Raw genomic sequence first — 22,775 nt, 5'->3', positions numbered from 1 at the left:
AGCCAAACTACCATTTATGAGAACAGATCAATGTCACAATTCTTAAGTCTATGAATTTCTAATAAACCTTAGAATTATAATTTCACCTCTTCCAAACTCACCATTTGACCTCATTATGTTTGTTATCCTTGTGGAGCAGCTGCCTATAGTCAGATATTTGAGCAACAATGACCCAATGTATAAATCCTCTGTACATAACATGAGTGTCTGATCAAATAAACAAACAGTGGTCATTGTGACCATTTACAAGGAAGCAACTCTGATAAAGTTCCAGGTCGTGCAAAGTACCATCGACCCAAACTCCAGAAGTGAAGATGTTGGGTATGAGTTGGGCATGGACTGGATCAAGTCAACTTTGCCTCGTGAAGACTGGCAGTGGGCTGAGGAGGCAGTGGGCTATGAATGTGCCAAAATCCCATGCAGAATTTATTGCGTTGACACACATGTGTTTTTCTGGGGAGATGACTCACAGTATTCATGGCAACCTCGAAGAGCTCCTTGACTAAAACCACCAGTCAGAACTGCAGTTTTATTATTACAGTAGTATGATGTTTTCCTCCCAAGCACCAAATGAGGGAAAACTATAATGACTCCTTGGTGTAAAATGAAGATGTGCTTCAGGGCTCCTTAGGGGTGGGGAACGTGAGAGAAAGGAGATGAAATTTGTGAAACATCTGATAACTTCATAGACCTGATGGCTACGTGCAAAATTTGATGCTAAGGTGCTAGTTACTTCCATTGCCCTAATTAGTGATTTGCTTAGAAGTTGAACAAAATTGAGTCTTTTCGAGTACATTTTTGAGGAAGGGGGCCTTGAATTAGACGAGGAATGAGGAACTGTGTCTATCTACTTCTTTTCAAGACCATTCCACCACCCTTTACCCAACATACTGAAAAAACTCATTGAAATACCCACTCAACTTTATTAAATTATTTTTTCAGCTGAAATTACATAAATCATTGCCAGTTCTCTCCTCATATCAAGCAGCAATCAGAACGAAAGTCCCAGAAAATGATCAATAGTAGTCAGAATAAGATCGGTATTCTCTTTAAAAATGGTCCTGGGGCTTGCCGGGAAGAGGTTCATAAGGAAACGCAACAGGAGAAAAGGAGGAAATTTGAATGTTTCTAGTGTGTACTTTTCCTTACTGAATTTCTCTAGTTATTATATTTAAGTTTGGCTACTGGTCATATAAATACGAAAAGGTAAATAGTGCCACTCTACTCTCTTGAGAAAACTCCAAATTCTGTGTAATTACAGGCCAGGAGACAGATAACACCAGGCTAGGGGTTAGAGACGTTTGTTTGCCGTTTTGTTATCACCTGTCACAATTTGCTGGGAAGGTAAGAAAACACTGCTGTTTATCTGGATTCGTGGCAATCTCTAACTCCAACTTTTAGAAACTTCAAGGTTTGACTGCGACCATGTTGGCAGAGTCTAATAAATTGCTTTGTAAATGAAGCAGACAACACTGATTGATTATATTTTACAATACAGCATTAGTAAAAAGAGAAAAGATTTTCTTCCTCTACATTGAATTTTAGGTCCCTGTGTGCCTCTGTCTCAAGAAAACCAAGGGAAATTAAGTCGTTTATATATAGGCTGACTAAAAAGTCTAGGGCATATATATAATAGTATTTTATTTTATAGACACAGAACACAAAATATTATCTATAGTTGCCAATGTTCACACTTTAAGGGTATCCTATATAAGGTGTTAGAGTGACAATGAAAGGTGAAATGATTGGGTCTATACTGGAAGCTCAGCATACAGACGATGAACTTGGCTGTGAATTGGAGCAGTAATGACAGATGAACTTGATTATTTAAGCAGCTCAGTTTCTACTTTCCCTTCAATCATCTAAATAAATCGGGCCAGGACAGTCTCTGTGGTGCGTGTGTTATCTAGTTAGTTGCTGTTGTGAACACCTGCACTGTGGGAGAGATGGCTCTCCTCAAACGATGAGATATTTCATGACTCTTGAACTAAGTCATTAGTGTTTACATGCAAATAAATAAACATAGAATACCCCAATCAAACCAGGCCTACTCCCTGCTGTTTTTCCGATAGACTGTTCAGCAGAAGAGCATTTCCTGACTCTGAGACTTAGTCGTGAATTATGAAAGCTCTCAGAAGAGCAGAGTGTGGGGCAAGTACTGTAGAAACAAAAATCAAGTTGACCAGATGATCCAGACATTTAAATAAGAATTTCCCATTTAAGGTTTTCAGTATTCAAATAATTGTGCAATGGTCATGTCCTATTAAATAAAAAGAACAAATCGTATGTATTAGATTTCAAGACCGAAATCCTTTCCCATGTTTTAAAATATTGTGTCTAAGTGATTAGAATTTGGCATAGTTCCTACCTTAAGCACTTTCTCTAGGAACCTAATCCAGTTAGAAACATTTTGTGAAAAATAGTTTACTATCCAGAAAGTTTTCCTGTTTCCAAGATAAGAAAGCCTGTTCTTCCATCCCAGCAGGCAAGGGCTGTTTAAGTTACTAGATAACAAAGTTGTTATTGATTCTATTATTTTTACTCTTCCTGATTCCCTACAGTCCAAAGGGAGTTTGTCAGACCAAGAATGATTTTTTAAAAAGGAGTAGTTGTTATTGTTGTAACTGGACTCATTGTGACAGATGGGATCCTAGTGTTTTCTCACTGCCCTTTACTCGGGAGCGAGGAGAACAGAAAGCAAATAACCAAGAAACCAACACACTCACAGTAATCTGGATTTCTCAGCGCTGAGCCACAGCACTTGGAAATCAAATATTGGCCTCCTCCTGAATGCCCCTTTTAGCCTGTTGTTGTTAACCAGTTTAACATTCCCTTATCACATGTTCATGTGGGCAGAATTAAATGGAATTAGCTGCAAATTATATAAAATTCACTTACCTTTAAAGGAAGCTATTTGGTCATGTTCAGTGTGGAGAGAGTATGGCATTTAAGACACAAGTTAATGGTACTGCCTGGAGATGAATCAATTTGCTTAGGTTTTATTGCCTCCCTTTATTTGCCCTTATGTGTTAGCTACTGTGGCTGGAAATGCTCAGCCCAACTTGGCAGAGCCCACATTGGAGCCACAGTAACGCCCCAAGGAGAGCCCCACTGTGGGAGGAAGCACAATAATAAAATCAGATCCTGCTGATCCTGTCTAAATCCTTAGTCACATAAAGAGTGGATGCGTAAGAGAGGAAGGAAAATCTACGAAAATGTTCACGATGGATATGTTTCGCCCATGTAGAGATTCAAATAGCTTGTTTTCTACACTCCACAAAAAAACTATTAGGAACTAATAAATGAATTCCATAAAGTTGCAGGATACAAAATCCATACACAGAAGTCTGTTGCATTTCTATATGCCAGTAACTAACGATCAGAAGTACAAATTAAGAAAATCCCATTTACAATTGCATCAAAAAGCATTAAATACCTAGGAATAAATTTAATCAATGAGAGAAAGACCTGTACTCTGAAAACTATAAGACACTTAAGAAAGAAACTGAAGAGGATATATATAAATGGAAGGCTATACCATGCTCATGAATTGGAAGGATTAATATTGTTTAAATGTCCTTACTACCTAAAGCAACTACAGATTCTATGCAATCCCTATCAAAACACCAGTGGCATTCTTCTCAGAACTAGAACAAAGCCTAAAGTTGACATGGAACCACAAAAGACCCCGAATAGCCAAAAAATCTTGAGAAAGAACAAAGCTGGAGGTATCACGCTTTCAGATTTCAAACAATACTACAAAGTTACAATAATCAAAATGGTAAAGGACTGGCATAAAAACAAACACATAGATCAGTGGAATAGGACTCAGATCCCAGAAATAAATTCTCGCTTATATGGCCAATGAATCTATGACAAGGGAGGCAAGAACACACAATGGAGTAAAGACAGTCTCTTCAATAAGTGCTGCTGGGAAAACTGGACAGACACATGCAAAAAATGAAACTGGGCCACTCTTTTACACCATACACAAGAATCAACTCAAAATGGATTACAGACTTAAATGTAAGACCTGAAACCATAAAACTCCTAGAAGGAAATATAGGCAGTAAATATTTTGACATCGGTCTTAGCAATATATTTTTAGATATATCTCCTCAGGCAAGGGCAACAAAAGCAAAAATAAACAAACGTGACTACATCAAACTAAAAAGGTTTTCACAATGAAGGAAACCATCAACGTAATGAAAAGACAACCTACTAAAATGGGGGAAGATATATCCAAAAGGGGCTAATGTTCAAAATATATAAAGAACTCCTACAACTCGGCACCAAAAAAAAACCCCCGAACAATCCAATTAAATAACGGGCAGAGGACCTGAATAAACATTTCTCCAAAAAGGACAGACAGATGGCCAATAGACATATGAAAAAATGCTGAACATCATCAAAGAAATGCAAATTGAAACCACAAGGAGATACCATCTCACTCCTGTCAGAATGGCTATTACCAATAAATCAACAAACAACAAGTGCTGGTGAGGATGTGGAGAGAAGGGAACCCTCGTGCACTGTTGGTGGGATTGCAGATTGGTGCAGCCACTATAGAAAACAGTACGGAGGTTCCTCAAAAAAAATTAAAAATATTTTTATCCAGCAATTCCAATTCTGGGTGTTTATCCAAAGAAATCCAAAATACTAATTTGAAAAGACATATGTTCATTGCAGCATTATTCACAATAGCCAAGATAAGGAAGGAACCTAAGTGTCCATCAATAGGCAAATGGACAAAGAAGACATGGTACATATATACAATGAAATACTGCTTGGCCACAAGAAATGAAATCTTGCCATTTGTGGCAACACGGTTGAACTTTGAGGTATTATGCTAAGTGAAATACGTCAGACTAAGAAAGGCAAATACCGTATGATCTCACTTATATGTGGAATCCAATAGTCAAAAGTAAAGACTTTTAGTGGTGCCCTTCTGAGTCTGGAGCTGACTCTCCCATTTGTATCCCCACAGATTTCTAATTTTAACACTTTTGGATGGGTCTTAGATTTGGGTGACACGCAGAGGAATCACTTTGAGCAGAGTGTTTCTGTATCTTCACAAAGAAAACCAGCGTTGCACAGGACCTCCTTCCTGACCTGGAGAAAGCAAGAATGGAGCAGGATTCCAGCCGCGCTCAACGTGGACACTAGAGTCACTCCCTTCTCTTCTGAACCATTGGAGGGCTTCCTCTGGATTGATGGCAATAGCTTTGTCTTCAACCTGGAAGTGGAAGAACCATGGAAATAGAGTGGGAGTGGGCTCTGGACATAGGACACAGTTCAGATGCTGGATTCCATAAATACTGGGATCCCGGTAGGGATGTGATTAGGTCCCACCTTTGACTCTTTCTTTCAGATTCTCCCGGACCTAGAGAAGGAGAAGCCCCTGCACCTGTTACTCTGTCTGTGGGTGTGTGGAGGGTGGGCTGAGAGAGTGCCATCCAGCTCTCCCCTCTCGCCCCACTTTAAGCATTTTAGGGTATATTCCCCTAAACGCAGGGATATATCCATCCAGTGCTTCCTCCCAGTGTTCCTCAGTATACCTTCCAGGTCTACCTGTCTGGGAATGCCCATGGATGTGGGCTTGTGCAAACAGCTTTGCAATTCTTTAAGTTGCAGTGATGACCAATAGTTAAATGCTTGTAAGTGCATTAAAAGCAATGTTAGGGGAGAAAGGAATACATGACCATTTTTTGAGTGCCTATAGAGTGCTAGGAACATTCAACATTTTATCTCAATGAATTCTCACAAATATATATATATATTTCTTGATTGCCTACGATATGGGCAAGATAATATCACGTCACAACTGAGAGAATGGATTCTAAAGCCAGACTTCCTCAGCGTGGATCTAGACTCTGCCACTTACTGGCTGTGTGGTTCTGGGCAAGTTACTTAACATCTCTGTGCGTTGGTTTCCTCCAATGAAGATGGGAACCTACCTTATGGGATTTTAGTGAGGATTAACATTGTAAAATGCTTGCAGCAAAGCCTGGCTCCATGTATGTGCTGTTACTACTGTATGCAGTGGATCTAGCTTACAGGGCAGTATTACTATGTCCACTTTACAAATAAGGACACCCACACAGAGAGTAACAGGTGCAGGGGCTTCTCCTTCTCTAGGTCCAGGAGAGCCTGAAAGAAAGAGTCAAAGGTGGGACCTAATCACATCCCTACCGGGATCCCAGTATTTATGGAATCCAGCATCTGAACTGTGTCTTATGGCCAGAGCCCACTCCCACTCTATTTCCATGGTTCTTCCACTTCCAGGTTGAAGACAAAGCTATTGCCATCAATCCAGAGGAAGCCCTCCAATGGTTCAGAAGAGAAGGGAGTGACTCTAGTGTCCAGGTTGGAGCAGGGCCTTATCAGGGGACACACAGCTTGTGCAGGCCAGGTGTCAATGTGGAAGGAGCATACGCAGCTCCCAAGAGTGTTCCGTCATCCACCTAAGCCAGAACATATTTCTACTACTGGGCTTCTGTCTCTCAAAGACTGTCAGAGAGGCACACAGGAAGGGCTGTATAGTTGCTTCATCAAAAACATTATTGAAAATATTCGTCCTTCCAAATAATAAACCATGTGAAATGCAGGATGGTTTAGGAAGGCATTTGGAGTGACTGGGAAGTGTGGGTCAAGCCTTCTTTGGTCTTCAGCTAGAACCTGAAAGTAAGAAAAGGTTCCCAGAAGAACAAAGGATTAGTCATAAGAAATGGGACTGGAGCGGGGGGGGGGGGGGGGGGGGGGGGGGGGTGCAAGGCAAAGAAAGGGGATTTCAGTGGAAGCAAGGAGCTGGTTATCCAGGACTACGATGAGAAGGGAAGGCTGACATTTCTGGAGACTGCTATTTGGGTGATGGAGCAGAGATGGGAGCCCCAATGACAGCAGGCCAAAGGGATGAGAACAGAACTGCAAGCATGGGCCACAGGGATGCCAGAGGGGGACAAGCAGGGGCCTTAGACCCTTTGGGTTTTCTACTTCCTTTTACACTTTCAGCTGCAAAGTAAACTGAAGGCCTCAGAAGGATTAAACAACAATTGAAGAAAAGAGCTGGTCGTCTTTTCTTTTCTGGGACCAAGGGGGGTCCCACTCTTGGGAAGGAAGTGCTAGGGTGGATCAAGTGAGCACAGCACCGTCCTGGGGTGTACACAGTCTCCCCTCTACTCTTCTCTCACACTAAAGAGAGCCAGTGAGGTAGAGAACACACGTGTCCATTTAAATTAGAGTTTTGGGCTACATTTATCTATACAGTGGGGGGGGGGCTGAATTTTCTGGAAAATAATTTTCACTCTCCATTTATTTTGGCTGGATTGCTTTGCCCTAGGAATCAATGAGAGCCTTTAATTGAAAGTCTGAAGTCCCTTTTCCTGAACGAGATAGGTTTTCCTTGGCTCCTCTCAGACCTGATACCAGACTCTGAGGCAATTCCACAGTAGAAAGAGAAAAAGCTGATGGGCCTTGGGGGCGTCCTGTGTGTGTGTGGGGGGGGACCTGGCCTGTGTAAAGGCCCACTGAAGGAAATGGCAAGGTACCAAAAATCAAAGTAAATTATGGAAATATTTGCATTACAACCATCACATCGTTCACTTTAATGTTTCAACTCAGAATTTAATTTGATTTTGATTTTTAGCAGGAAATTAGTTATAAAAACAAATATGCTTTAATAAATGCATTTTGAGCACATTCTTGGAGTTCAGTGAGGTTCATCTATTTTTCCCCCTTAAAATGGGATATGATGGCTTAGAAATTCTTATCACCAAGCTAAATTCATCCCTTGGTTGACATGTTTGTGAAACCACCGAGGGAGACTCAGCCACTAACCAAGAACAAGGTAACGTGTGTTCTCCAGGGCGCAAACGTGTCCAGGGAAGGGGAAGGGGGAAGAAGGCAGGCAAGGACCTCCAATATCAGCGAGGGCTATCAGAACGTCCTGCTAATAAACGACTTTTTCACTGTCCACACTATAATTGGTTTACAGCCTTTCTTGTTTATTTATCCATAAGAGCTGCTGTTAAATGGCTCGGGAAGACTCTCGCCTAATGGCTCGGTATCGCTCCGGGCCTGTGGGAGGCGAGAGCAGCGCAGGCGTCAGCCGGGATGCCGAGCGGAAATGCATTTCACCTGTAATGGACTTGGCGGTTTTATGGTACCGGGACCTTCATCCACAGATGAAACACAACACAACAATCTCGCTCAGTGGAGGGTTCTACGGGGTGGGGTTTTGCATTGGATATATGTTATAATTAGCCAATCCAAAAATCCTGTTAGCTTCGTCCCATCTAACCATAATAACAATACTAACTGGCTGTTTGACCTTCGCTTCCTGGGTTACTTCTTTAAACAGCAGAAAAGGCTACTTATGAAAAGTGAGCGCGTGCCTCCATTGAGCACCCCCAGCACCCTCGTTTTTTGTGTAGCCCAGGTTCCGAATTGTTTTGCCCACCAGCGCAGTGGGCGGATTTGCTTTTTGCTGAGCGCCTCTTTCTTTCTGCAGAGCCGAGCAAAAATATTAAATGGGAGCAAATGAAGCATCGAAATGGAGACCAATTTACAGAAATGTGCAATTAGCGAGAAGTGCAAAGTAAACACTCTGGGTCGAGGGTGGCAGGCGAGGCCGAGAGCAGGGGAGCGGCGCTGCCGACAGAGTCCGGAGGGGAGGGGGTTGCCGAGGCGAGGAGGTGAGGGGGGGGGGGGGATGAGAAAACACAGAGGGAGGAGAAAGGTGGCCGGTCTTTGTCCCAAGCGGAGCTTGCCGCCCGCTCATAACCGCGTCGCCAAGTCAACCCGCGGCGACTTGGCAGATTATCTCCAAGGGTCAACATGCTGCGGCCCCGCCACCCCCCTCCGGCCCTGCGCTCCTGATCGATGTGGTCACTCGAGACCTGGTGATAGCGTCGGGTCCTCCGCGGCCGCAGCGAACAATGGACTCATTGACGCGGGCGCGCAGAGATTAGGTGCGCGGGTCCCACCGCCTTTCACTCCCTGGCCCCCGAGGACCGCAGGTGGCCCTTTTCCCTGAAGAAATCGCCGAAACTCCCCCCACCCTCCGGGCTTCCCCGGAGCTGCGCGTGTTCCCAGCCTCGCGCACGCGGACCACTCGGGGCCCAGCACTCGCCTAAACGCCAAAGCTGAGACGGCGCCGGGGCATCTCTCAAGAGAAGGACTGCAAAGAAACTCAGATTCCCACCTGACTTGCTTTTTAATGAAAATGAAGAGTACTTCAGAGTAGCGCACTCAGTCCGTTCGCATTTAAAACACAAATATTTCCACTGGAAGCAACTATATTAAATCTACCTGTTAAAAGACTGGCTGTAGTTTGTAGTTTAGGAAAGTCACATTGCAGTGATTTTTCTCTTGCTGCTTCCTTGTGGTTCACGCTCTGTCTTGCCGCGGCTTTTCTGCGAAGGTGTCCAGTTTTCTAAAACCCTACGTCGCGGTTCGAGGAATATGGTCATTTCGGCAGAACACGGTCTGAGGTCGCCCAGGACGCCCAGGGCAAAAGGGTCGGCGGCTATCGTCAAGCCCAGGCCGGGCGGCTGGGTGTCCCGCGACCAGGAGATAGACCGTCCGCACCATCCGGTGCGAAAAAGCGTCTCTATTTAGGTTGGGACCCCAGAGTGCCCAAAGTTACGCAATCAGTGGAAGCCAAAGACTGACGTTGTTATTAAAATGCAGCGCTTTTCCTTCTTTTCTAAACGCTCTCCTCCTCTCCCTGTCCTGCCTTATTGCAATCGGACGTTCTCCTGGTGACGAACTCCGCTGGGGCCGGGATCCGTGGAGAGCCATTCAGGGTCTGGAAGCTCCAGGCCAACTCCCTGCCCCCGCCTGCCTCACAGATACAAAAGGGGACGCTACTTCTTTCCCTTTGCCGCATTAGGAAACTGCATTCTGAGTTGGCCAAATGAGTCCCAATTTACCAAGATCAAAAATTAATAATGCTGATCGGTTATTTTAAAAATTAAAAAGCCACCGTGAATACTCTGAAGTTACACTTCAGAAATCCCGCAGCACAGCCACAGATAAAAGCACAACGAATGCTGGGTCTTTATGTGTCAGGTCACTGACACATATCCTTGGGGGCTGTGTACAAATTTCATACATACATAGGACCAACTGCTTCCGAGATGTAGAGCTGGGGTCTGCAAACTTTTCTGACGGTATTCCAACAGTTAAAAAAAAAAACAGTTTAAGTGTACAACCTCAACATGTATACTTACAAATTATACTAATGAACTAATGTATTATGTATATTATCATACATACAAGGAAAATAGATCGTTTAAAGTATGATGAAACTTTCCATAAATGAATAGAAGTTCTAAGGCGCGCCCTGCTTTGGAGTGTGTTGCCAACAGCGTATACAGAGATTAGTAAACTCAGCTGAGAGACAAAATTGAAACAAATCAGGTGCTCATGGGCACCTGGGCCTTGCTTCTTAAGGCAGTCAGCCAGGCCAATAATGGCCCCAGGCTGAACCACGTGGGGCCCAGCGGAGCCTATGGCGCGGCGGCCGGCCAGCGAGTCCCTGCCGGCAGCGGGTTCTCTCTGCGAGCAGTGCAGAGCTGTCAAAGCGAGCAGGGGTGGCGCCGGGACTAGGAGAGCCGCACAGCTCCAAGTCCCTGGCTCCAGCTCCATACTCCGGGTCCCCAAGCCTGGGCCTCAGCCATGAACGGCGAGGAGCAGTACTACGCGGCCACTCAGCTTTACAAGGACCCGTGCGCCTTCCAGCGGGGTCCGGCGCCGGAATTCAGCGCCAGCCCCCCCGCGTGCCTGTATATGGGCCGCCAGCCCCCGCCGCCGCCGCCTCTGTTCCCCGGCGCCCTGGGCGCGCTGGAACAGGGCAGCCCGCCAGACATCTCCCCGTACGAGGTGCCCCCCCTCGCCGACGACCCCGCGGTGGCGCACCTCCACCACCACCTCCCGGCTCAGCTCGCGCTCCCCCACCCGCCCGCCGGGCCCTTCCCGGATGGAGCGGAGCCAGGCGCCCTGGAGGAGCCCAGCCGCATTCAGCTGCCTTTCCCGTGGATGAAGTCTACCAAGGCTCACGCGTGGAAAGGCCAGTGGGCAGGTAAGCCTGGCTGTCTGGCCTCTCTGTCCTCATCGGCTCTCGCCCGGCTGCTCCTATTACCCAGCGCTCCCCAGGACCTCTCCCAGTTAGCGTTCCGGGCCCCTATGGGTAATCCGGGGTCGGACCCAACCAGGCCATCCTGCACAGACGCGCTTTTCTGGTCCAGGCTGGAGCGTCTTTGCCACTCAGCTCTCTTCCTGTGAGTTTAAACCCCTTCCTTCCTTGCGCGCTGCACTCCAGGAGCCCCGCGCTCCCAGCGCCGCTCCCAGAGAGCCAAGGCCTGGCCGAGCTCAAGGCTTCGGACCCTCGCGATCCAGCTTCAGCGGGGAATCTGCCCTCCCCGGACTCCTCGGGGTGCCACTGACTGGCCGGAGCGCGCCTGCGGAGCCCTGGGCCCCCTAGTGCCTGCGCAGTCCGGCAGCTTCCCTAGGGCAGGGCGGGCAGTCCAGGGCTGCCCAGTAGATGCAGGGAAGCAGGGAAAGAAAGCCGCACCCAAGCCTGCAGAGGTGTCCGGGGCACGCGGGGAGCCAGCGAGGGGCTGAGGCAAGGCGGCGGCTACCGCAAGGCCGAGGACCCGCCGCTCACCTGGAGCCAGGCAGCTGAGCCAGGCGTCTGCTACGCTAATTCTCTTTTGACCAAACACAGGCGTTTGAAGGGTTCTCCTTGCGCTTCTTCCAGGAAGTAGGTTTGAGGAAGGAGATGCCCTTCCTGCACAGCCAGAGCCCTGGATCCTCACGGCCCTGCGCCACAGAGGGTAACAGAAGGTCTCCCCCGAGCCCGGAGGCAGAGAGTGAAGCAGCCCCGGGTGTCCCTTCCCCGCCCCGAGCTGGCCGCGATTTCCGGCGCGGCCTGTGGCGCCCCCGTCACACAATGTTATCGCTTCCGTGCTGCAGCCACTTCTGGTCACACCTGCACTGCAAATAGTTGACTTTCTTTCCTCCCAACTCACATTGGAAGTAGGAGAAGAGGCCCGAGCTGGCGCTCCCTGAGGATCCTCGGTGCCCCGTGTGCGGGGTCTGGTGGGCCTGCCTGACCTTGACCTTGACCCAGGCGCAGCCAAACAGAGCTTTGGGTGTTGACTAGACCAGCGTCCCCGGGGCTCGCCACTCCTAGTACACTTTCTTACGAAAGCTGAGTGTGAGGACCCTGAGTTGAGGCCGGACAAGGGCCCAACCAACTCCGCCTCAATCTTCCCCACCTCCAGCGAAACCCCAGGCCAAGGGGGCTCCAGATGTGCGGAGCGCCAGCCTATACTTACCCAACCCGCGCTGCGGGGCTTCAGGCTGCGGAGTCTCGGGGAGGCGGGAGAACTGAGTCCTTAGGTCTGGGGTGGAGAACTGTCAGCCCGTAGTTTCCTGCGATGAGCTGCGTTCCCTCCAGGGCTCCCTTCCCGCAGCGCTGGGAATGCGCGCTTTGGGCCTTCTGGGCCCTCCTGGCTTCTTCAGGACAAAACGCGAGGGAAGCCATGAGGTGGGGTAAATTTCCTACCCCGCCAGGGTGTTACCGCAGCTCTGGTGGAGCGTGGGCTCTGTTGGATCCAAGGAGCCAGAAAGCAAAACCCAAAGGAAAATTGGCAGCCTTGTCAGGGCATGGAGGGACCCTGGAAGGGTGACATCCTGGAGGGGGGGGGGAGCGGGAGCTGGAGAGGCCTCTGCCAGTGCCCTCTCACCCACTGCAGGCTCAGCCTAAAGGAAGGGGTTGACCCCCCCCTTTCCAGAGAGTTCCTTAGGAGTACTCCTTCCTCCCATGGTCCTCCCCCGGAAATTTTCGAAGTAGCCGAACTTCAAGAGTCTGTGAACCCGCCTGTTTCATGCTCCTGGGGAGAGCCAAGTGACCAAAGGGCTTACATTTGTAGTAGGGAAATGAATACTAAGCCAACTGGGACTTCTGGAAAACTCTACCTAAAAAGTGACCGCCTCAGACTCACTGGCCGGCCCTCCCCTAATCTGCTTCACCCAGGCCTTGCTATCTTCCCAATAAACACCACCTACACGCTCTACCTCAACCTCCATCTCCTGCCAACTGCTCCTGGACACATGTCTCCTAGGGTAGTAGCCATAACGCAGCCTTTCACAGCACCTTGGTGAGGCCTGCTGGGAGGGCCAGAACCCCAGGGGTTTGTGGGTTGAATTTAAGAAGGTTGGAGGGCCCTGTTTAATGTCCCTTTAAGGTTCTGCACTTCTCTCCCAGGTCAAGGAAGGCTGCAAGCCCTGGAGAAGCCCTGCAGGGTGCAGCGATTCTGCTACCTCAGGCCTGAGCCTCTGCCTTGGCTCCTGGGAGCCAAGTTTCTGCCTGGGGGGCAAACCGGGCAGATTCCATCATGTCATTAACCCTCCCCCAAAAAACACACACACTAGCTTTTCAATTCCCTAAGGCCTAGCCCACAGTCACAGGGGAAATGTTCCGTACCCCTGCCCCAACACAAAAAGACTTAGGCCTCTTCCTGGAGTTTTGGTGGAACTTGCCTCGCCAGAGTCCACTGGCCAGGGCAGAGTATCTTGCACGGAAAGGAAAAGATCAGAAGCTCAAGGAGCTTGGTGGCAAACACTGGGTCAGCGGGGCTGTCGCTTCCCGGGGACCTAGAGCGAGGCTAGGAGCTGGGAGCCCCACCACCACCACCCTTCTCTGAGGGGTTCTCAGCTCCCCTTCGGGGTTCAGGCTTACAAGCCTCTCCTCTCCCCCTCTGCCAGGGTTTGGGGCCCAGGACACAGAGGTTGAGGCTCATAGTGACCTTGCTAGGGGCCCAGAATAGTATCCCTTCTTTTCCAGGGCAGGGTCCCTACCTAGTTTAAAATGAGGACGATTACAGAAAATTTACTGGCTCTTGAGTTGAGGCTGATTACAATGTAACTATAGAAAGAGCTAATATATGGTCAGATATAACAATATTATAACATATATCACTGTATTAGCTCAAGGTTTCTCAGCGTTTTTATTAGCTCAAGGTTTTTCTGAGGGTTTACACCTATTGGTTGGTTATGAAACCAATTTATTGAGACCTTTTTAAAAAACGAAATAGTGAATAATAGGAAAAATTAGATAGCATCATGTGTGGTAAAGGTTGATTTCACGTCCTGAAATTTTTTTGTCAGTTTTATGTCAATGTGTGAACTGGGTAGTGATCTGAAATGTATTTCTTACCGTGGGTCATCGTCAGAAAGTTGATGTTCTTTTAAGTCCTGTATCAAAGGCATTTTATTGTCTTTGTGGGATCTAGTAGATTTAGAGATCTGTTATATGCATTTTAATCAGCATCCACACCAGCACCGATTAAGAGAAACCCGTCAAGAGCCACTTGCTGATAGAGGCCACCGCAGGGTCACTGAGAGCCCGCGCCCTTGACCTACCAGAAAAGGCGACCTTCAGTAGGGCAGCATGAGTGGGCCCACACTAGGCTCTGGGGTAGGAGCTGGGGCTTGGAGGCTTGGAGGTGGGAGCGGCTGGGTGCGGGGCAGGGCTCCTAGGATTGGGGCTGGAAGGTTGGGCTTCGTGGGTGGGGCAGGGCGGCAGGCGCCAGGGGTCGAGGGACCACACTCACGTGCTGTGCGGTCCGCAGGCGGCGCCTACGCAGCGGAGCCGGAGGAGAACAAGCGCACGCGCACCGCCTACACGCGCGCGCAGCTGCTGGAGCTGGAGAAAGAGTTCCTATTCAACAAATACATCTCGCGGCCGCGCCGGGTGGAGCTGGCTGTCATGCTGAACTTGACTGAGAGGCACATCAAGATCTGGTTCCAAAACCGCCGCATGAAGTGGAAAAAAGAGGAGGACAAGAAGCGCGGCTGCGGGACAGCGACCGGGGCTGGTGGAGACGTGGAGCCTGAGCAGGACTGCGCGGTGACCTCGGGCGAGGAGCTGCTGGCGCTGCCACCGCCGCCGCCTCCCGGGGGTGCTGTGTCGCCAGCTGTCCCCGCTGCTGCCCGAGAGGGCCGTCTGCCTCCTGGCCTTAGTGCGTCACCGCAGCCTTCCAGTGTCGCACCCCGGAGGCCGCAGGAACCCCGGTGAGAGACGGGAACTCCTCCCTGCCGGTGGCTTTGACCACTCAGAGGAGGGGCAGCGGGCCCAAGACCCTGGGTGTGGACCACAGGCCCTGCCAGCTTGATGGGGCAGAAACCCCGGTGCCCACCCCAGACAGGAGGGGAGAAGCCGCACTCTCAGGTTCCTGTACCGATTGGGACCAGTGGGGAGACGCTGGCCGTCCTTCCGGAAGGAGAAGAGATGTTTTCTGTGAATCTGGGGGCTCTTCTGGTGATACGGTTGGATTGGTTACGTCTGCCACTGTTGTGCAGGTCCCAGCACTCCAAAACCGCAGACCTCTTTATAGAAACCAAATCTTCAAAAGACAAAAAACTGCAAATTGAACCGCACTGCAACACTCAGCAAGCAAGCTAGACCCAATGCCTTTGCCTGCTCAGAAACAGAACCATTTTAATTCAGGCTTCCACCTTAACATTTAGAAAAAATTGAAAGGAAATGTCCGAGGTTTCAAAGACCCAGTGAAAGGATGCCCCCGAACTAGAATAATTTCTTCCCGGCCTCCTCCTCCTCCTCTTCCTTTTTTAATCCTTTTGGCCACATACTTCACCAGCGTACATCCTTCAACCTGCACCTCTTTCCTCTGAAGAAGACAAGATCTTGCAAGGAAGGCTGAGCAGCAGCAGGGCTGGGCAGAGAAGAGGAGAGTCCCCTACACCTCCTTGGTCCAACCCTTCCAGAGAGGGCAAGTGGAGGTGGGCCTGGAGCACGGCAGTTGGGGAAGAAATGGACCCCTGAGCTCTTTCTGTTTCAGGCAGGTATTTAGTTCCTGGTTGTGTGGAAGGCGAGCAGGGTGGCCTGACCCACGTTGGAATCTAGTCAGAGCCAGTTTGATTTCCACATCTTTAGAAATGATGAAAACGCATGTGGTTGAGGAGTTTGGGAAACTGGTTGTTTTTATTTCAAGTTTTTAAATTACCTAACAGTTCTTTACAAATATGTCTGTGGTTTCCAGGTCAGTTTTTATATAAGGGTCTGGCTGGGCCTTGTGTGCAGGTGATGTCTGTGGAAAACGCTTAATAAATATGGATAACATGGAAAGAGATGAAAAGTGACTCCCTTGCTTTGTATCCAGTCTTTGTTGGGGTGCAATGATTCCATTTCCTTTTCAAAATTAAAGCAGTGCTTATTTATTCTGTACTAAGTAGGGAAAGCCCGTAATTAAGAAACACCACATTTGGGTTGCGGTTTGGGGCAGCATTTGAGCGGGTGGATTTTTGGTTTGGTTTGGTTTCATTTTTAACCTAAGAGTCACTTCTCAAGATGGATTTCGTAGGCAAGATAGCCCAGAGGCATGGGGATGGGAGTGCAGCTGGGTAGCAATGAGCTGGCCAGAGCCTCGGGGAACCGCGTAGCCGCAGACTGGGTCTCAGCTTTCCTCCCCAAGCGGCAGCCTCAGTGACGTCTTTTGCTGTGGCTCATCCGAAGGACGTGTTGCTTTGGATGAGTCCCAGCTCCTGGAGCCCAAGGGTCCCAGAGTGTCTTGTGTTAGGGCCAAACAGATCCTGCCGCAGTGGGCTTCCAGCTGCGTGGCCCACCTGCTCCTCCCAGCGGCTCCCCACCGGGGTCTTAGCCTTGCTGTTCTCTCCAAGGCTCCTCCCTAGCGCTTCCACCCTGGCAGGCCAGCTGCGAGCTCCTAGGAATCGCTACTGCGTAATATTTTCTTTTGCAAAGACATGCGGGACTTGATTTTGTTTTGTTGTTGGTTTTCGTTTTGTTGTTGGTTTTTAGGTTTTGTTTTGTTGTTGGTTTCTGCTTTTTGTTTTGTTGCTGTTTTTGAGAGAAATCGAATCCTTTGCCCCTCGAAAGAAAAGAAAGTCCCTCGGATCAGAAAGGGGAACTTTCTCACCAATAAGACGTGTCACAGGGAGCCTGGCTTATGCCCTGGAGCCTGTCCACTCCCCCGCCCAGCCTCTGAAGTCCAGAAATCTGCGTTAGAACCTCGGGTCCCTCAAATATTGGCCCAAGACCCTGATACAATTATTATTCAACTTTCATGTGCCTCGATTTCCTCGTCTGTAAAGTGAAGGTGAGTCCCACCGCACAGAGTTGTTAGATTTAAACCAAAGACCTGTGTGAAGCTCTGGATTCGTTATCTAGAAAGGCGTTATCCCTCCACAGTCTCACTATTGTTTCATGATCGTCTTCATTTTCTGAAGCGACAAGAGAGCTGCTGCTGCAGACAGAGATTGTTCGGGTCTCTTGCCAGACGACCAGCCCTCTTCTTTGATAAATCCCCACTCTGTCTCTATTGATGTGACTCTTGTTCATATAACCACTGATCATTTACTGCGTACTTCCTCCTAAAGAACCTCTTTTGATTTCCCACAACGACCTTCCCGGTGTGAGACTGTCCGCCGTCTTACACGAGGGAGGCTGATGCTGGGGGGTGGGGGGAATACCCGCTGGGGCTCAGCTGTCCAGTTGATGGAGACGCTGAGACTTGTCCTGGGGACCAACGAGGTTTCCCGGCTCCCAAAACCAGCCTGCCGACCCCCTGGAGGCTCCTGTCCCAACAGTAGTGCGGTGCCTTGACCAGGTCACGCCTCTGCATGCGGGTTTCAGGTTTCCCCAACCCAAGGAGGAAAAGCGTCCACCCGGGCCGGCTTGGGCGGGCCAGGTACACAGCCTCAAATGCCCAGGCCCGGGCAGATCGCCAAGGTTCGCTGAAAGCGCCACTAGGCAGCTCTCTGGGCCGCTGGCGCTTGTGCCTCTGGCGGTAAAGAGCTCGGCCCTCCACCCTGGGCTTGAACTCCAGCGCTCCTTACCTAACAGTGGCCTTGGGCAAATTACTTAATTCTCCCTTTCGTCTTCCACAAAGTGAGTTTATAACGAGGATGAAATGAGATGATGTCTTTGACGAGTTTATTACCAGGCCTGGCATATAGTGGGCAGTGCACTGGTGGTAGGGCTGGTGGAGGTGAGGTGGTGTTGCCGGTAGAGGCCGGCTTTCCGGGGAGGCAGCTGGGAGCGAAGCCCCGCTGGCCAGACGGGCCTCGGAGAGAGGAAGAAAGAGGAACAAGCTCAGGCCTGGAGCGCCATTGGGGGCACAGAGAATTGTCCCGACCCCTCAGGCCGCACGGTCTAGGTCACTGCTCATAGCACGACCTGCGTGGAGATCGACACGCGAATCCCCAACTCCGTGCAGTTACCCTCGGTCAACTGGCGAGTGGACGCAAACCGTGGGCCCGAAGGGCGGCGGCGGGGGGGCCCGGCGGGGAGAGCGTTTGGGGCTCCAAGCGGAGCCCCGCACCGGAACCAGTCTCCCGGAAGGATGAGGCCGGAAAGATGAGATCGCCCTGGAGGCCAGAAAAACCAGCCAGCCGGCCTTGGGAAGAGCCTCTCTCTGCCAATCAGGTGATCTTCTCCAGGTCCCAGAACTGCAGAGGCGACACGTACCACTCCCCTGCAGGGCTGTCAGTCTCCCTCTACTATTCAGGGAAACAGACAGCAGGGGAGGGAAGGGTTGGTGGGAGGTGGGGCGTCCACGCAAGAACAGGGTTCCCGCAAACTCTTTGCGCAGTTCCCAGCGCAAGTGCGCACTGCCTACCTGTGCGCGCCAGGGTTTCGGGACCGCGGGCTTGATCACCTCGCGGGGACGTCCAGCGACACGCCGGCATCTCCTTGAAGATCTTTGGAGCTAGAACTACAAGCCACACCAGTCTTCCCTGAATCTTCGGCGGAAGGTGAGGTATGTTCGTGGAGCGCCGCGCTGCGAAGATCCAGCGCCAAGACGAGCCCCAGGGCCTCCTGCGCTCGCCGACCTCTACCAACACGGGTCTGGCTGTCAAAGCTGTTGGTCCCTGGGTTTGGAGAATCGCGCAAGGATTCTTCCCCCACCCTCCACACACACACACACACACACACACACACACACACACACACACACACACACAGACTCCCACAAAAGCCACTGACAGTGGGAGCTTGGGTAGGGGACCCGGGAGAGCAGGAAGGGGTCTGGGCTATGGGACTCCTTGTGAATAGTGTCACATCGCGCGGTGCCAGAAATCATGCTTGGCAAACAAAAATCTCCTTTTCCTCTGCGATATATTTCTTTCTGAAGGTTGGCTAACACAGTTACTTTCAGAACTTCTCATCTTAAAAGCTAAATTTATACGGGGCAATAACATCTGAGAGTTGGTGATGATTTCCCGTTCGACCTATCATTTTTAGGAGGTTTGATGTCTGTAATTCACTTGCACTTTTCAGACTGGCACCTAAATGCATTCTGGGCATTTATTGGGCTGCTTCTCTGTGCCGGTGCCTCTGGAAGTTGTAGGATATTTGCCCTGGAAGTGATTGCAGTTTTAAAAAGCTGGGTGGGGGTGGCCAATTGCTCAGTTGGTTGGAGCGTGGTGCTAATAACACCGAGGTTGCCGGATCCATCCCCACATAGGCCACTGTGAGCTGCGCCCTCCTTAAAAAAAAAAAAAAAAAAAAAAAAAAAGCAAACAAAAAAAAAGTTAAGTGAAAAACTATAAAACTTAAAACAAACAAACAAAAGCTGGGTCACCTCTGCTCCTGGTGGTCATCACAGCCAAGGAGATTGGATTGATTGTCAGTGAATTTACCAGAGCAAATAGGAGTCACTCAGGTTCCACAAATTTCTCCTTTTGAAAAACAAAGGCTGTTTCGATTTCCTAAATGAATTGAGGCCCCCTTAGTCTAGCACTGTCACCCTTTCCATATCCTCTCTTTCAACTAATTTAAATCTAAGTATTGCCTGTCCTTTCAACTTGGTGAAATGGGCCTGTTCTTATTTTCCCGTTCCCTTATTCATTTATTTGTCCATTCATTTTCATTCTCTCTCTCTGTCTGTCTCGCTCTAGCTCTCGCTCTCTCTACCCCGTCCGCTCTAGATCTGTGTATCTATGTAGGTATGGTGTGTGTGTGTGTGTGCTACGGTGAATTTATCTGTCTTTTTGTATCTGGCTATGCTTGTGTGGCCTATGTATGTTTGGGTGCATATGTTTCAGATGTGTCCAATGGGGGTTGCAGTGGTGACGTTGATCAGTGTGTCTAGGGGCCAGGGATACATTTGTATATACTCTTCTTTTCCCACCAACACAGCCATCAGCTAAGTGTCTGATGACATTGCTACTGATACAAACTGTTCCCTCAGGTAACTGTTTCAATTCTTTGTGTTGACACAATGTTTGAAGAAAGAAAAAGCTATCTTTAGAACATAGATTGGAACTTTGGTAGAAGCTGACTGCTAACGAACGACATGATTGCATAAGGAATTTCTTTTTTTTTTTCTTTCTAAGAAGAAAGTTCAAAACTAAGGTCTTTCATGACATCAATAATGTCACCTAGAAATCCTCCTGAAAAGGAAGTAGTTAGAAGGGTCAGAAGAAGGAAGTTCTGGGTTGACATTGAATCAAATTTTACTCGAACCCAACCCTGACAAGCTAGATATGGGAACAATAGACCTAATGGGAAACTGAGGCAGGGTGGCAAGAAGCAGAAAGTCTTCCCTGTAAAAGACCTGGGAATGATACAGACTCTTAGCTAGCAGCCAGCCTTCAGGAAATTGCTACCTGTGGACAATTTGAGCAGTGGGAAAGGCTCTGCAGGTAACTCTGAGTAGGAAGGAGAGGTCAAGCTCTGCAAATAGTGGCTACCAATTGCTGTTTTAAGAGTGAAAGTGACTGGCTGATATGGGTCTTTTGGGTTACCTAGTGATAACCCGTCAATGCCACGTTCCCATAGAAAGTGTGCTATATTATACACCATGAGATAGAATGGGCATGATAAAATTCTATTGGTTTTTTTAATTAAAATTATTTTCCTCTATAAATGAAATGTGGCTTTTTAAAGCACAAACAGCTCAAATCTTAAATGAACAAGATTCTTTCATACATGCAATGATATGCACGTAAGATAAAAATCCACATTATAGAACACACTGGACTCTCACTTCTTTCTAGTGATAATTACACATATAAAAATTGTAACAATATTTTTGCTGTGAGTAGTTTCTATCATTTGAATAAGTACAGTTATTTTCCTGAATTCTCAACCAGTCTGATTTTCAAAGGAAAGAGAGTTTGAAAAATCATTTATCCTATTTATACGTGCTCTAAAAAAATTCAGAAGTTTTACATTTCTAGGTAAGTCTGGAAATACTGCCAATCTGAAATTGATATATTACATGGAACTATTTCCACTTGAGTAGTTCTAGAAACCCAGTAAAAATGTACACAATAATCTCTAAGAGTTTTTTTAATTGAAAATACTAAGTAATTGAATTTCTTGCAATAAATAAATGCATGGTTTATTTTTATTTATTGTTGAAAGACTAATTTTCTAGACCAGAAGTGTAGTAGCCCAGACTATTTGTCCCCTGGATGAGTGAGCCGTTCACAGAGCCACAGACTTTGGTAAAACGCAAGCCAATTTTCATGCTGCCTTTTGTCCTCAGATCCAATGGAGGAGAAAGAGAAGGATCTCTGGCCTAATATGGAAGTTAAAACCACCGTTTCTTGCACCCACTGCGTCTACTATTTATTGCCTTCCTAAACTAGAGCAAATTACCTAATCCCTTTCAGTCTGTCTACTCACTTGTGAATTAGGGATAATGCCGTCTCATGTGATAACCCTGAGTAGATTACGTAATGCATGTGAAGAATACATCCATGAGTGGGCAGGGTCCTTTAGACAGCATGTGCTTCCAGGTCCTTCTTGTTTCACTAGATTAGGGACAACACTTTGCTCAGTGGACCACAGAGGAGGCAATGACCGTGTCACAGACTGGGTGTGTGCCCTTTTCCCTGGGGCCCTTGGAACCTCCCTCTGATGGAAGCCGTTAAGTCTTGTCCTGCCTCTTCATCAGAGAGTGACTGGGCTGCAAAGTCACTCTGGGGCTGTCCAGGCAGGAGCAGAACTAAACCACCAACTCTATAATACAGAGGCAAAAGCCAGCCATGCCAATGTTATACTTCAAATAGCATTGATGCCCAAATTCTGCTAGTTTTATATGTAAGGCATGTAGGTGTTTAATTCAGGGATAGTCTGATGGCCAAATATAGAAAGTTTCTTCAGAAAGAGATACAGCAGAAGGAAGAGTTGGAGAGAGTTCACGTGTGAGAGGATTTGATGTACCATTGCTGGCTCTGGGATGCAAGGACCCACGTGTAAGGACTGGAGAGCAGCCTGTAAGAGCAAAGGAGTGGCCCCAGGTGACAGCAAGGAAATGGGGACCACATTCCTACAACCACAGTACCTGCATGCTTCCAACAACCTGAATTCTTCCCAGAGCCTCCCAAGAAGAGTCCAGCGGGCCAGCAACTTGATAGCAACCTTGGGAAACCCAGAGCAGAGAGGGGGGACCTGGAGCTGAGCAAAAGGGGAATTATGACTTCCAGAAAATGGGAGATAATAAATTTGTGTTGTGTGAAGCCATTCAATTTGTTATTGCAGCACTAGAAAATGAATCAAGTCACCTTTACTTTCATGACACTTAGAATTTAAGGAAGTTACGCCACTCCTGCTTACATCTCATTAATGGGACTCAGTGACATGGAAACACCTAGCTGCACAGCAGGCTGGAGAGTGTAGTCTTTATTCTGGATGGCCATTTGTCTAATTAAAAATGAGAGGGACACAGCATTAAAGGAGGAAGGGTAGGATGGACTCTGGGGGCAACAAGCAGTCT

At 48.4% G+C, this 22,775-nt stretch overlaps 1 protein-coding gene across 1 annotated transcript; it reads left to right on the top strand.

Moving 5' to 3' along the window:
* The first annotated feature begins 10,585 nt into the window (after positions 1-10,585).
* PDX1 (pancreatic and duodenal homeobox 1) lies at positions 10,586-16,135 on the top strand. The gene is made up of 2 exons (XM_019736435.3): positions 10,586-11,083; positions 14,640-16,135. The coding sequence occupies exons 1-2, from the start codon at positions 10,681-10,683 to the stop codon at positions 15,083-15,085; spliced, it is 849 nt and encodes a 282-aa protein (XP_019591994.2). The 5' UTR covers positions 10,586-10,680; the 3' UTR covers positions 15,086-16,135.
* The last annotated feature ends 6,640 nt before the right edge of the window (positions 16,136-22,775 follow it).

This window comes from Rhinolophus sinicus, chromosome 16 (assembly GCF_057876585.1).
Source record: "Rhinolophus sinicus isolate RSI-liver-muscle chromosome 16, RSI-T2T, whole genome shotgun sequence".
Taxonomy (NCBI): Eukaryota; Metazoa; Chordata; class Mammalia; order Chiroptera; family Rhinolophidae; genus Rhinolophus; species Rhinolophus sinicus.
This window is presented reverse-complemented; position numbering and strand designations above follow the sequence as displayed.